General features: G+C 44.0%; 1 protein-coding gene across 1 annotated transcript in view; it reads left to right on the forward strand.

Moving 5' to 3' along the window:
* adgb (androglobin) overlaps positions 1 to 14830 on the forward strand; it is a 110370-nt gene extending 95540 nt beyond the window's left edge. Inside the window, exons 31-36 of the mRNA XM_064924830.1 lie at positions 1194 to 1351; positions 5572 to 5727; positions 5850 to 5940; positions 6081 to 6198; positions 13861 to 14044; positions 14365 to 14830. Of these exons, the coding sequence (XP_064780902.1) occupies positions 1194 to 1351; positions 5572 to 5727; positions 5850 to 5940; positions 6081 to 6198; positions 13861 to 14044; positions 14365 to 14556 (899 nt within the window). The 3' untranslated portion in view covers positions 14557 to 14830. The remainder of the gene's footprint in view (positions 1 to 1193; positions 1352 to 5571; positions 5728 to 5849; positions 5941 to 6080; positions 6199 to 13860; positions 14045 to 14364) is intronic.
* Positions 14831 to 15031: the final 201 nt, after the last annotated feature.

Genomic DNA, 15031 nt, shown 5'->3' on the forward strand with positions numbered 1-15031 from the left:
TTCAAAGCAATTATGGTATCGCACAAATGGCGTTCCCTTGTGGAAATGTTGTTTGGAATGGCTTGATCGTTGCCATTCCACTGTGTAAACAGCAGGAAGGCATCAGACCTTGACAGGAATATAGACCTAAACAAGTCAGATACACAATGCACAGATTACTCTCACAGAATAATTCACAGAATGATGCACAGAATACTCTCACATAATCTCTAATCGAGACTAAGAAGTTGTTAAAATATCAATGTATCTATCAGGCTTGCATTGCTAAGTGCTTTTTTTGACATACCGTACAGTGCCTTGCAAAAGTATTCATCCCCTTGGCGTTTTTCCTATTTTGTTGCATTACAACCTGTAATTTAAATTGATTTTATTTGGATTTCAGGTAATGGACATAAACAAAATAGTCCAAATTGTTGAAGTGAAATGACAAATATAACTTGTTTCAAAAAATATAAATAAATAAGAACCTGAAAGTGGTGCGGGCATATATATTTAGCCCCTTTGCTATGACGCCCCTAAATAAGATCTGGTGCAACCAATTGCCTTCAGAAGTCACATTATTAGTTGAATAAAGTCCACATGTGTGCCATCTAAGTGTCACATGATCTCAGTATATATACGCCTGTTCTGAAAGGCCCCAGAGTCTGCAACACCACTAAGCAAGGGGCACCACCAAGCAAGTGGCACCATGAAGACCAATGAGCTCTCCAAACAGGTCAGGAACAAAGTTGTGGAGAAGTACAAATCAGGGTTGGGTTATAAAAAATATCAGAAACTTTGAACATCCCACAGAGCACCATTAAATCCATTATTAAAAAATGGAAAGAATATGGCACCACAACAAACCTGCCAAGAGAGGGCCGCCCACCAAAACTCACGGACCAGGCAAGGAGGGCATTAATCAGAGAGGCAACAAAGAGACCAAAGATAACCCTAAAGGAGCTGCAAAGCTCCACAGCGGAGATTGGAGTATCTGTCCAAAGGACCACTTTAGGCCGTACACTCCACAGAGCTGCGAAAGGTGGATCTACAAAGGATTGACTTTGGGGGATGAATAGTTATGCACGAGCTATACAAGAGCTATACAAATACATTTGATTGATTTCCTTTGATTAATAGGTTCAGTGCGTGTATCTGTCCTGCTACTGACCATCTGATCGTTGACCTCTTTTCTCATTGGTCCTTGGTCATAGTGCACGGGGAGAAGCATGAGGACCCGGCAACTCCGGTCAGTGGTGAAGCCCAGAGCAGCGAAGGCCAGAAGTCATCCACCCCCAAGGGCAGTCGCAAGGGCAAAGGTGACAAGGACAAGGACAAACCCCCAGCCAAGCCTGGCTCCAGGATGGAAACGGTAGGTAACACTACAAACTGACAGCTGACCACCGCTGATTATTATACCCTACGCTGTTTACATAGATATTAGAAAGCGAAATATGGGCATTACTTGATAATAACCTAGTTGTTCCTTTGTTTATTTAGGATTCAAAGTATTAGTTGTGCATCTACTAAATGGTTGTGTTACCTGTAGCTTTGGATAAAAGCTTTTGACTAACCTAATAAGTGTATTCTATTATCTCAATCCATTCTCTCAACCAGCATCATGAGGTAGTCACCTGGAATGCATTTCAATTAACAGGTGTGCCTTCTTAAAAGTTAATTTGTGGAATTTATTTCCGTAATGCATTTGAGCCAATCAGTTGTGTTGTGACAAGGTAGGGTTGGTATACAGAACATAGCCTTGTGGTAAAAGACCAAGTCCATATTATGGCAAGAACAGCTCAAATAAGCAAAGAGAAACGACAGTCCATCATTACTTTAAGACATGAATGTCAGTCAATGCTGAACTTTTCTAGAACTCTGAAAGTTTCTTCAAGTGCAGTTGCAAAAACCATCAAGCGCCATTTTTTATTTATTTTTTTATTTCACCTTATTTAACCAGGTAGGCTAGTTGAGAACAAGTTCTCATTTATAACTGAGACCTGGGCAAGATAAAGCAAAGCAGTGCGACACAAACAACAACACAGAGTTACACATGGAATAAACACACATACAGTCAATAACACAATCGAAAAAGTATACATACAGTGTGTGCAAATGAGGTAAGATAAGGGAGGTAAGGCAATAAATAGGCCACAGTGGCGAAATAACTACAATATAGCAATTAAACTCTGGAGTGATAGATGTGCAGAAGATGAATGTGCAAGTAGAGATATCGGAGTGAAAAGATCAAAAAGAAATGATGAAACTGGCTCTCCTGAGTACCGCCACAGGAAAGGAGGACCCAGAGTTACCTCTACTGCAGAGGATAAGTTCATTAGATTTGCCATCCTCAGAAATTGCAGCCCAAATAAAGGCTTCACAGAGTTCAAGTAACAGACACATCTCAACATCAACTGTTTAGAAGAAACTGGGTGAATCAGGCCTTCATGGTCGAATTGCAGTGATGAAACCACTGCTAAAGGACACCAATAAGAGGAAGGGACTTGCTTGGGCCAAGAAACACCGGTAGCCCAGTAGAGATCTGTCCGTTGGTCTAATGAGTCCAAATGTTTTATTTTTGGTTCCAACCTCTGTGTCTTTGTGAGATGCAGAGTAGGTGAACAGATGATCTCTGCATGTGTGGTTCCCACTGTGAAGTATAGAGGAGGAGGCGGTGTGATGGTGTGAGGTGCTTTGCTGGTGACACTGTCTGTAATTTATTTAGAATTCAAGCCACACTTAACCAGCATGGCTACCACAGCATTCAACAGCGATACGCTATCCCATCTGGTTTGCGCTTAGTGGGACTATTATTGGTTTTTAACATGACAATGACCCAAAACACACCTCCAGGCTGTGTAAGGGCTATTTGACCAAGAAGGATAGTGATGGAGTGCTGCATCAGATGACCTGGCCTCCACAATCACCCGACCTCAACCCATTGAGATGGTTTGGGATGAGTTGGACCGCATAGTGAAGGAAAAACAGCCGACAAGTGCTCAGCATGTGTAGGAACTCTTTCGAGACTGTTGGAAAAGCATTCCAGGTGAAGCTGGTTGAGAGAATACCAAGAGTGTGCAAAGCTGTCATCGAGGCAAATGGTGGCTACTTTGAAGAATCTCAAATCTATTTTGATTTAACACTTTTTTTTGGTTACTACTGTCGTGACGTTGTATTAGTTAATGTGATGACTGTTGTTCATCGAATGATTAATAGTTTCTAATTGCGTGATTAACTGAATCAAGCAATTATTAACTCATTAACCTGGGGCACCATGGGAAAACTAGTTTTTATTGAGTTTCTATTTCCCAAATTAACTCAAAGAATATCGATTTTACAACAGCTGCTAATTAACCAGTTACCTCTTACAATCTCGTTCTGAACGTCATATAGCCCGTGAATCTGCACGGACCCGGGTCTCACCAATGAGTTCATACCACACCAATCTTAGTTGAATATTTATTTACTAAATAGCTAAAATGATGATAAAAGATACACATAGACAAAACACATTATAGGCTATTGATCAGAACTTAGTATAACGGGCCAACACACTATGGCGCGTGTTACCCACGATGGGGATTTCAAAGAGAGAGAGGAAAAAGAAAGTACACGAGAAATATACATTTGGGTGAATTTGTCAGCTATGCTATTCTAACCCTAGCCTTGCCCCAAACTGCCGCTCTTATGGGTCAGAATATAATGATGTAATTACGTGGGGTAGATCTCCGAGGATTCTCTGCGCAGAGCGTTCAGGGAACCGTTCAGGCTGCTCAATGACGCACTACTCCAGTGCACCTCTCTGATCGTCCTCCCGATGTCAGTGTCCTTTTGGCTTAGGAGTCTGTTCCCTCACCCTTTGCTCTGGAAGGGGTCTTCTGAGGACAGACAACTCTGTAGCTCAGAGCTCACAGAAATAGTGTAGATGCCACGTTTCGATGGGAGATGGAGGCTAGGTGGTTTGACTTGAATTCACCCGCTTAGACACAGCTACTCATCCGTAGCTTGGGTAGAAAACGAATTCTTTGTCTTCAAACTTGTGTTGCGTTCTGGGTTCGTTGACTTTTTAGACCTTGTTTGCAGCTTGGGTCACGTAGTCTTCCTGTAAATTCTCTACTCACAGGTTTTATACCCTTGGGTCAGAAGTGGGCGTAATCGCCTTTAGGGCAATTCTCTGGGCATACCAAGTTAATGAGGCAAGGTCTAGATTTTACCCAAACCCAATTTTAGACAACTAACTTCACATTTAATCTTCCCCAAAACATTCCCTTTGATTTGGACATTTTCCACACAACATACAATGTATAAACATTAAACATATACTAGGAAAACTCTTCACGTTACAATGTGTTCGTAATAATGTAATCTCTTAACCTTTAATAACAAACCATTGTTCCAAAGTCCCTTTATTTCATGTTTTAATGTTCTGAGGCTGGTTCTCCATAGTAACAGGACAAAGGAATTAGTCTGTGGCCTGAGATTTACCAGGGGCGTGAGGGATCATAAAACCCCCACATCTTCAGACCAATAGATCTCTCCTCCTCTGTTGGGGTTGAGAGATAATCTGTAGGGTTGTGGTCTCCTATCACCTGACCTGGTCAGGACAGTCATGACAACACCATCCCCACAGTGAAGCAGTCATGACACTACATAATTGTCATTTCATGGTTTTGATATTTTCACTATTATTCTACAATGTAGAACATAGTAAAAATAAAGAAAACCCTTGAATGAGTAGGTGTGTCCAAACTTTTGACTGGTACTCTAAATATATATATATATATATATATATATACTTTTTACAATTTTTTTTCTCCTCAATTTTTGTGAAATCCAATTGGTAGTTAGTCTTGTCCCATTGCTGCAACTCCTGTACGGACTCGGGAGAGCCGAATGTCGAGAGCCTTGCGTCCTCCGACACACGACCCCGCCAAGTCGCAATGCTTCTTGACACACGTGTGTCGGAGGAAACACCATACAACTGGCGATCGAAGTCAGCGTGCATGCACCTGGCCCGCCACAAGGAGTCACTAAAGCGCGATTGGATAATGACTTGCCGGCCAAACCGTTCCCTAACCCGTACGACGTAGGGCCAATTGTGCACCACCTCATGGGTCTCCCGGTTGCAGCCGGCTACAACACAGCCTGGGAACCGCTGCGCCACTCGGGAGGCAACCCTGTATTGTTTTAATAGACCTAACTAAAGCTGTAGCTCCGACCATGCTCTGCTCCCTTTGTAATTGCTTTTCTCCACTGCCTATTTGTCACAACCACTAAAGACAATGCCATTTGAAAGGCAGATTTCTCTAAAAGCGCTCTCCTTGACTAAATTTCAATTTTGACGCACCCGTTGTTTTTGCTGCACCGTTGATGCAGCACGAGCTGAACGAGGGAGAGCGGATATGATTTGTGAGTAGATGAGCTGAGAAATTATCCTCTGTCATGTGCATGGATGAGATACAGGTGAGTACATCATGACTTGGAGCTGTCTCTCTTCTCTCTTTATGCAAGACTGGTTGGCTATAGCGCCATAAGAAAGAGATATTGGGCGATATATGTAACCTCCCTTATGAAGGCTATTTGTGTTTGTAGAGCCTGGATCAGTCGAAGCCTTACTGGACGCTGCGTGTGGTGAGTGACCAGTGTGATGCGGAGGTAATTGAGGTGAGGAAGGACACAGAGAGACTGGATGAAATCAGAGCTATGAAACAGGCCTGGGAGACCGCTGAGCCTGGCAGGTGTATCAAGGTAGAACAGACTCTATAGTGTATTTCTCCTTTTTTGTTTCTCTCTCTCGTGACATGGTGATTGAGTAATAATCAATATCAATAGATATGTAACAGTATTGAGGATGTTGTAATGTGTTTCAGGCCCTCCAGTCCAGACTACAGTTCATTAACAAACTCCTAAGTGGGGCCAATGCAGACACACCCACTGATGGAACAGAGAGTGGAGAGCCAGGTACCACACTCTGCAAACTCACCTGCACACCTCTGAGTATTTAATTTTATACTGTATTTTGTAGAACAGTTGATGAAAGGAATGATCACCAGTTATGAACAGTAGGTTTAGTGATGTGTATTTTTCTGGTTCTCCTGCAGCTATCCACTCCCAGTCTCCTGATGCTCATATGAGTCCGTCCAATCAGGAGCTGGCTCTCCTCAGCCAACCAGATCCCTCCCAGCACCACATACCTATGGACTACACCCCCTTCATCAGGTCTCTCACTTTCTCTCAGTATAATTCACTCTCCTCCCTCCTCTCACTCACTCACTCACTCACTCACTCACTCACTCACTCACTCACTCACTTCACTTCACTTCACTTCACTTCACTTCACTTCACTTCACTTCTGTGCATTACTGCTTTTAGTGATATGTTTTTCCAGTTTGGTAAGAGGGAAAGGGGTCTCCCTGACCCATAGAGTACAATCCACTGAAGCCATTTAACCAGCTGTCTTGCCCTCTTCTCCCCTTCATCTCCAGTCCCCTCTGTGACTCTAGTTTCCTCTCTCGGTAACCCACGGTAATGTGATGTGTCCCCTCACCACCCCAGACGAGCCCAGTGTATCGGTCCCTCTTTGCAGGGTCTGGAGGTGATACACAGTCCTGGCTCATTTCCTGCTGTCACTGGACAAGCTGTTTTCATCTGCACCATGGCTCTCTGTCGTGCGTGTGATCAGTGTCTAATGCACCCTCACGTTTTATCCTTCCTTCGTCATAGATAGTGGGTTATAATCAATGGAGTTTTAATGCAGCTGTTCTGTGGACATTTTATTGACCCAGAGTCACAGGGGTAGAAGGTGAGAGGGGGATAATTCCAATCTGTAGCTAAGCCCTGGACACTATTACTCAGTGTGTTTGTTGAAGACACTGTTTAATTTTCCTCTGCTTAAGGCAATAGTGGATAGACTGCCTTCTGTCTACTAGCTCTCCTTCCTTCAGAGAGTGTGTGTGTGTGTGTGTGTGTGCCTGCCTACTCAGCAGCCCTCCCAGTCTCCATACATCAGCAAGTTTAGCCTCGCTAGCTTTTCTTTCTGGTCCTCTCTGGGGTTGCAACCCCAGCTTCCATTGAAGCTTTAAACAGCAGCATGACAAGATCACACGCCTCTATTGAAGTGATAATGCCCTCGAAGCCGTTGTTTGGAGGATATATTGGTACTGCTGAACACAGTGCATTCGGGAAGCTTTTAGACCCCTTGACTTTTTCCACATTTTGTTTTGTTGCAGCTTTATTCTAAAATGGATCAAGTAAATGTTTTCCCTCATCATTCTACACACAATACCACATAATGACAAAGCGAGGACAGTTTTTTTGACATTTTTGCAAATTTATTCAAAATAAAAAACAAATACCTTATTTACATAAATAGTCAGACCGTTTGCTGTGAGACTTGAAATTGAGCTCAGGTGCATCCTGTTTTCATTGATCATCCTTGAGATGTTTCTACAACTTGATTGGAGTCCACCTGTGGTAAATTCAATTGATTGGACATGATTTGGAGAGGCACACACCTGTCTATATAAGGTCCCACAATTGACAGTGCATTTCAGAGCTAAAACCAAGCCATGAGGTCGAGGGAATTGTCCGTAGAGCTCAGAGGGGAAGGATTCCCAAACATTTTGGCAGAATTGAAGGTCCCCAAGAATAGAGTGGCCACAGTTTCCTCTGTGGAAATGGGAGAACCTTCCAGAAGGACAACCATCTCTGCAGCACTCAACCAATCAGGCTTTTATGGTAGAGTGGCCAGACGGAAGCCACTCCTCAATACAAGGCAAATGACAGACCACTTGGAGTTTGCCAAAAGGCACCTAAAGGACTCTCAGACCATGAGAAACAAGATTCTCTGGTCTGATGAAGCCAATATTGAACTCTTTGGCCTGAAATCCCCAAATACAGGTGTGTCCAGCTCGTAGCTTCATACCCAAGAAGACTCGCGGCTGTAATCACTGCCTAAGGTGCTTCAACAAAGTACTGAGTAAAGAGTCTGAATACTTATGTAAATGTGATATTTCCGTTTTTTATTTGTAATACATTTGCAAAAATATCTAAAAACCTGTTTTTGAATTTGTCATTGTGAGGTATTGTGTGTAGATTTATGAGCAAAAAACAATTTGATACATTTTTAAACATAGCTGTAACGTAACAAAATGTTGAAAAACTCAAGGGGTCTGAATACTTTCCGTTACCAACATATTTGGTGACCAACATATTTAAATAATGCTTGACAAATTTTTATTAAAAACTTTATTTTGATTATTTGATTCATTTCATCCTTCCATGAGATGTTGCTAACCAAGCCGACTGGTCGTCCGTTCTATCGGTTCGGTTGTCAGAGACACAACCCAGTTGTTCAGTCTTTTTGTTCTGTATCTATGGACGTGATCCAGTAGTTTGTTCTAAATGTTCCATTGCCATACTGACTGACAACGTTCTTATCCCTTGCTTGCTAGCTAGTCAACTACGGCTAACTTAGTCACGTCAAAAAGTCTAGCCAGACTAACAGCAATGTAGCTGCATTTGTATTTGTTTAAGCTATTTTCTCGTGACATTTTTTGGGATACATCCATAAAAATTAACTAATGAGGCGCAAATTCGCCTGGCATAGAAAATGTGCTCACTCTGCCTGCCTGTCGGTCTCATCCCGACACATTCATCACTATGGGACAGCTGGAGATCGAATTTGAATATTGAAATAATGTTGCAAATGTAGGAGAGACTGCTCTCCTCTCCTCTATCCTCTCCCCTCTTTCCCATTCTCCTCTCTACTCTGCTGGTTCTACATGATAAATGGGATGATATTTGGGTTTATTAATTAAGGAGCTATTTTGGGGTTCCAATAAGCCGCCACTCCTGTGAGACGTGCCCCTCTCTTCACCCCTCCCCAGCCCACCCCCTTTGTCCCAGTGTGTGTGTGTGCTGCCGTCTGCTCCTCTGGTTAATGGCTGTAGACACCCGCCCTGATTCACACACACCTGCAAACACACAATTGCAGACACACACTCACTTCTAGACACAGACACACACACACACACACACACACACACACACACACACACTCTTCCAGACACACAGGCACACTCGGAGGGCAGAGAGGGTGATGTTCATTAACCATCCTAAGTCCATTAGCTCCTATCACCCCCCTTGGGAAATAGACAGCCATATTTAGCCTTTTCTAATCTACCTTTAAATACCTCACCCACCTCACCTCACCTCTCCTCCCCGGGCCCCAGGAGACACACTACACTCAGTCATACCTGGCCCTGACCAGACGCTTCGACTCTGCAGCCCTATCCTACAGTCTATTTCTGACATCTCATCATACACCAGCCTAGTGCATCATCTTTCCTTCCATACAGTATGAGGATAGATGGGCATCTCCGAGGGAGGGAGGGACAGAGGATGTGTGTGTGTATGTTGGGAGGGGGTGTAGGATCTGGGATAGGAGACAAGGAAAGGTCAATGATATGCAGTTTATGAGATGAAGGGGAGGGGAATGAGTCCTCGGATGATCATTTTGATCATTCTTGTACTCCCTCGCCTAATCCTTGCATTCCCATTTCTACTTGTCCTCCCCACTGTCTCTTTGGCCCTCTTGCTCCCTCTACTTTTGACTATTTTTATAGTATTCAAATTCAAATTGTATCATAGTCTTACTTCAGATAAATGCTTATGATAAGGAATTGTTGTCTTTCATACATGTCTGTTTCATATAGATCGCTGTGGGGCCGTATGTACCAGTCTCAGAATAGGAGTGCTGATCTAGGATCAGGGACCGGATTCACAAAACCTTCTTAAGAAGATGTTTTCCTTAACTATAGACTTAAGAAGAAAGTTAAGCAAAGTTGCTATTCCTCAATAAAGTTATTGGAAATGTTCTTAAGGTTTTTCCTAAGTTTCTTCCTAAGAAAAAAATTAAGAAGAAATGGGATTCTTGAAAATAATGCTTTAAGATTTCTTCTTGGAAATATGCTTAACTTTAGGACAGCTAAACACTTTTGTAACCATGAACGTTTTCTTGCTAGCGCTATCTTGTCAATTTGCAAAGAAGAACATGGCAAGCTTAGCTAATGTTAATGTTGTTAGCTAGGTTGGCTATAATGTCTTTATAGCCAACACGTTTAGCTAGCTAACATCGCTAACTAACTTACCGGTCGCGTAGTCCCTCTACCACCATCTCTATGATGGGCAACACCTTCTCCTCCAGCTTGTCCACATGAATGGTCTCTCATCTCCCTTCTTCTTAGCAGCCTACTTGATGTCATACTTTCCAGGTCCATACGCAAACAGTTCGAACTACTAATTTTAAAAATTACTCTCTCCAGAAATAAGTCTCTCACTGTTGCCGCCTGCTACCGACCAGCTCCCAGCTGTGCCCTGGACACCATTTGTGAATTGATCGCCCCCCATCTAGCTTCAGAGTTTGATCTGTTAGGTGACCTAAACTGGGATATGCTTAACACCCCGGCAGTCCTACAATTTAAGCTAGATGCCCTCAATCTCACACAAATCATCAAGGAACCCACCAGGTACAACCCTAAATCTGTAAACAAGGGCACCCTCATAGACGTCATCCTGACCAACTGGCCCTCCAAATACACCTCTGCTGTCTTCAACCAGGATCTCAGCGATCACTGCCTCATTGCCTGTATCCACTACGGATCCGCAGTCAAACGACCACCCCTCATCACTGTCAAACGCTCCCTAAAACACTTCTGTGAGCAGGCCTTTCTAATCGACCTGGCCCAGGTATCCTGGAAGGACATTGACCTCATCCCGTCAGTTGAGGATGTCTGGTCATTCTTTAAAAGTAACTTCCTCACCAATTCACCAATTTGTAAGTCGCTCTGGATAAGAGCGTCTGCTAAATGACTTAAATGTAAATGTAATTTTAGATAAGCATGCTCCGTTCAAAAAATGCAGAACTAAGAACAGATATAGCCCTTGGTTCACTCCAGACCTGACTGCCCTTGACCAGCACAAAAACATCCTGTGGCGGACTGCAATAGCATCGAATAGTCCCCGCGATATGCAACTGTTCGGGGAAGTCAGGAACCAATACACGCAGTCAGTCAGGAAAGCAAAGGCCAGCTTCTTCAGGCAGAAATTTGCATCCTGTAGCTCTAGCTCTAAGTTCTGGGACACTGTGAAGTCCATGGAGAACAAGAGCATCTCCTCCCAGCTGCCCACTGCACTGAGGCTAGGTAACACCGTCACCACCGATAAATCCATGATTATCGAAAACTTCAACAAGCATTTCTCAACGGCTGGCCATGCCTTCCTCCTGGCTACTCCAACCTCGGCCAACAGCTCCGCAGCTACTCACCTAAGCCTCTCCAGGTTCTCCTTTACCCAAATCCAGATAGCAGATGTTCTGAAAGAGCTGCAAAACCTGGACCCGTACAAATCAGCTGGGCTTGACAATCTAGACCCTCTATTTCTGAAACTATCCGCTGCCATTGTCGCAACCCCTATTACCAGCCTGTTCAACCTCTCTTTCATATCGTCTGAGATCCCCAAGGATTGGAAAGCTGCTGCAGTCATCCCCCTCTTCAAAGGGGAGACACCCTGGACCCAAACTGTTACAGACCTATATCCATCCTGCCCTGCCTATCTAAGGTCTTCGAAAGCCAAGTCAAGAAACAGGTCACTGACCATCTCGAATCCCACCGTACCTTCGCTGTGCAATCTGGTTTCCGAGCCGGTCACGGGTGCACCTCAGCCATGCTCAAGGTACTAAACAATATCATAACCGCCATCGATAAAAGACAGTACTGTGCAGCCGTCTTCATCGACCTTGCCAAGGCTTTCGACTCTGTCAATCACCATATTCTTATCGGCAGACTCAGTAGCCTCGGTTTTTCTGATGACTGCCTTGCCTGGTTCACCAACTACTTTGCAGACAGAGTTCAATGTTTCAAATCGGAGGGCATGCTGTCCGGTCCTCTGGCAGTCTCTATGGGGGTGCCACAGGGTTCAATTCTCGGGCCGACTCTTTTCTCTGTATATATCAATGATGTTGCTCTTGCTGTGGGCGATTCCCTGATCCACCTCTACGCAGACAACACCCTTCTGTATACTTCCGGCCCGTCCTTGGACACTGTGCTATCTAACCTCCAAAGGAGCTTCAATGCCATACAACACTCCTTCCGTGGCCTCCAACTGCTCTTAAACGCTAGTAAAACCAAATGCATGCTTTTCAACTGTTCGCTGCCTACACCCGCATGCCCGACTAGCATCACCACCCTGGATGGTTCCGACCTAGAATATGTGGACATCTATAAGTACCTAGATGTCTGGCTAGACTGTAAACTCTCCTTCCAGACTCATATCAAACATCTCTAAAATCAAATCTAGAGTCGGCTTTCTATTCCGCAACAAAGCCTCCTTCACTCATGCCTCCAAACTTACCCTAGTAAAACTGACTATCCTACCGATCCTCGACTTCGGCGATGTCATCTACAAAATAGCTTCTGACACTCTACTCAGCAAACTGGATGCAGTTTATCACAGTGCCATCCGTTTTGTAACTAAAGCACCTTATACCACCCACCACTGCGACCTGTATGCTCTAGCCGGCTGGCCCTCGCTACATATTCGTCGCCAGACCCACTGGCTCCAGGTCATCTACAAGTCCATGCTAGGTAAAGCTCCGCCTTATCTCAGTTCACTGGTCACAATGGCAACACCCACCCGTAGCACGCGCTCCAGCAGGTGTATCTCACTGATCATCCCTAAAGCCAACACCTCATTTGGCCACCTTTCGTTCCAGTTCTCTGCTACCTGTGACTGGAACGAATTGCAAAAATCGCTGAAGTTGGAGACTTTTATCTCTCTCACCAACTTCAAACATCTGCTATCTGAGCAGCTAACCGATCGCTGCAGCTGTACATAGTCTATCGGTAAATAGCCCACCCAATTTTACCTACCTCATCCCCATACTGTTTATATTTATTTACTTTTCTGCTCTTTTGCACACCAATATCTCTACCTGTACATGACCATCTGATCATTTATCACTCCAGTGTTAATCTGAAAAATTGTAATTATTCGCCTACCTCCTCATGCCTTTTGCACACAATGTATATAGACTTTCTTTTTTTTCAACTGTGTTATTGACTTATTAATTGTTTACTCCATGTGTAACTCTGTGTTGTTGTCTGTTCACACCGCTATGCTTTATCTTGGCCAGGTCGCAGTTGCAAATGAGAACTTGTTCTCAACTAGCCTGCCTGGTTAAATAAAGGTGAAATAAAAAATAAGATAAAAAATGTCGGACCACTTCTTTTTTTACGGCGTCACTGTCCCTTGCCATACCCCTGATGGCAGGGACACTCGGACACTCTCGCCTGTCCTTTCTTTTTGGTTGTCAAGTCTCTGCAACAGCAACCTTTTCCCTGGCTGCTATTTCCTCCACCTTCACTTCAATCTCTTTTCTTGGTTGACCATTTTTTGATTTTGATATAGCTAGTCTGATGGCTATATGATGTGTGAAAAGTAACGAAATAACTCAATCCGATCATCCCTGTCACATAGGCTTATTTATTGGTTTCAAGCACGTTACTAATGTCAATGCCACATAAGACATTTATGAAGTTCCTAAGGAAACTAAGAACATTTTGAGGAATTACATTTACGAACTTTATGATCTTATGAACTTCCTATTTTTTTCCTTAAGATACTTCTTAACGTTTTTTCATAAGTAATGTTTTGTGAATCCAGCCCCAGGTCCCCTCTGTCCATGTAATCTTTTTCGTGATGATCTAAAAGGCAAAACTAAGGCTCAATCAGCACTCCTACTCTGAGATGCTTGACACGTATGGCCCCAGATATTCTACCTAACTAAGCATGTTGCCCTGTATGCTGTGCTCTACTGTGTAGGAGGCAGCAGGAGGTTCCTGTTCTGAAGGACCAGGTGATGGAGGAGGCCCAGCGGAGGGAGCGCTTAGAGCAGATCCAGGGCTTCAGGTTGGTCAGAGACACTGTGCTGGAACACCGCAGGCAGGAGCAGGCTAACAGGAAGGAGCTCAAGAGACGCCAGCTGGAGATGTACGACGGCCTACAGGTCAGCACAGGGTTAACAGGGTTGTACATATAACGCACAGGTACGTGTACACACACACGTACACACAACACAGAGAACAGAACAACTCTGCACAAACGGTATAAAACTATGATTCATACTGTTATGACTTTGAGAGGAAAAGGGACGGGACAGGATATCAGTAGCCTTCCGAGCCGCTTGATCGCGCGAGCTTACATGAATGGTTCGCCATTTGTGGGAACTCGTGAGGCTAGGATATCAGTTGACCGTCTCTCTTTGTCTTTCTCTCTGTCCTTCTCTCGTACCGCCTTCTTTGTCCTCTTCCCCCTCTCTCTGTCCAGGTGGCGCTGGGAGTGCAGCGTCAGAAGGTGCTGGCGGCCCGGGAGGTGTTCCGAAACCGGCTGCTGGAGGCGGAGCTTCGTCGTCAGGAGGAGGAAGAGGTGGCTCTGGAGGCCGCTAGGCAGGTGGAGCTTGAGAAGAACGCCGCCCAGCAACCCAGCAAGCAGGCCAAGAGTGCCAGCAAGAAGAAGTGATCCCATTGGGTACGCCTTGACTGTCCCCAACTCCTCCTCCTTGATTGTCAGCCAATCTGAGTCCGTCGTTACGATATAGAGCAATATTTATAGAGAGCAATATTCACCTAAAGTGTTTTTACTTCAGTGTTTAGAAAATATTATTTTATTGCAAATAGTGCTTCATTAAATACTATTCACATGTATTTGTTATTCCAGTCTCATTCTGATAGTGCTGCAATGGTGTCTGATTTTTCTGTCTGTCATTAAAACACAGTGTCAGCTGTCTGGAGGACTCAAACCTCAGGTTGCTTACTTCTAACTTCTATACAGTGAAACATCTTGCCCTTTACAAGGAAACATATTGCAGACATCAAAATGACAGAAATAGAAAATGCACAGAATCTAGTTGTCAGTCATTTCCTCAATTATTGATCATTTCCCTCTAAAGAACGCCAGGGACATCTTTAATACCTACACATTATTGATTTTACCT

This window comes from Oncorhynchus masou, chromosome 19 (assembly GCF_036934945.1).
Source record: "Oncorhynchus masou masou isolate Uvic2021 chromosome 19, UVic_Omas_1.1, whole genome shotgun sequence".
Lineage (NCBI taxonomy): Eukaryota > Metazoa > Chordata > Actinopteri > Salmoniformes > Salmonidae > Oncorhynchus > Oncorhynchus masou.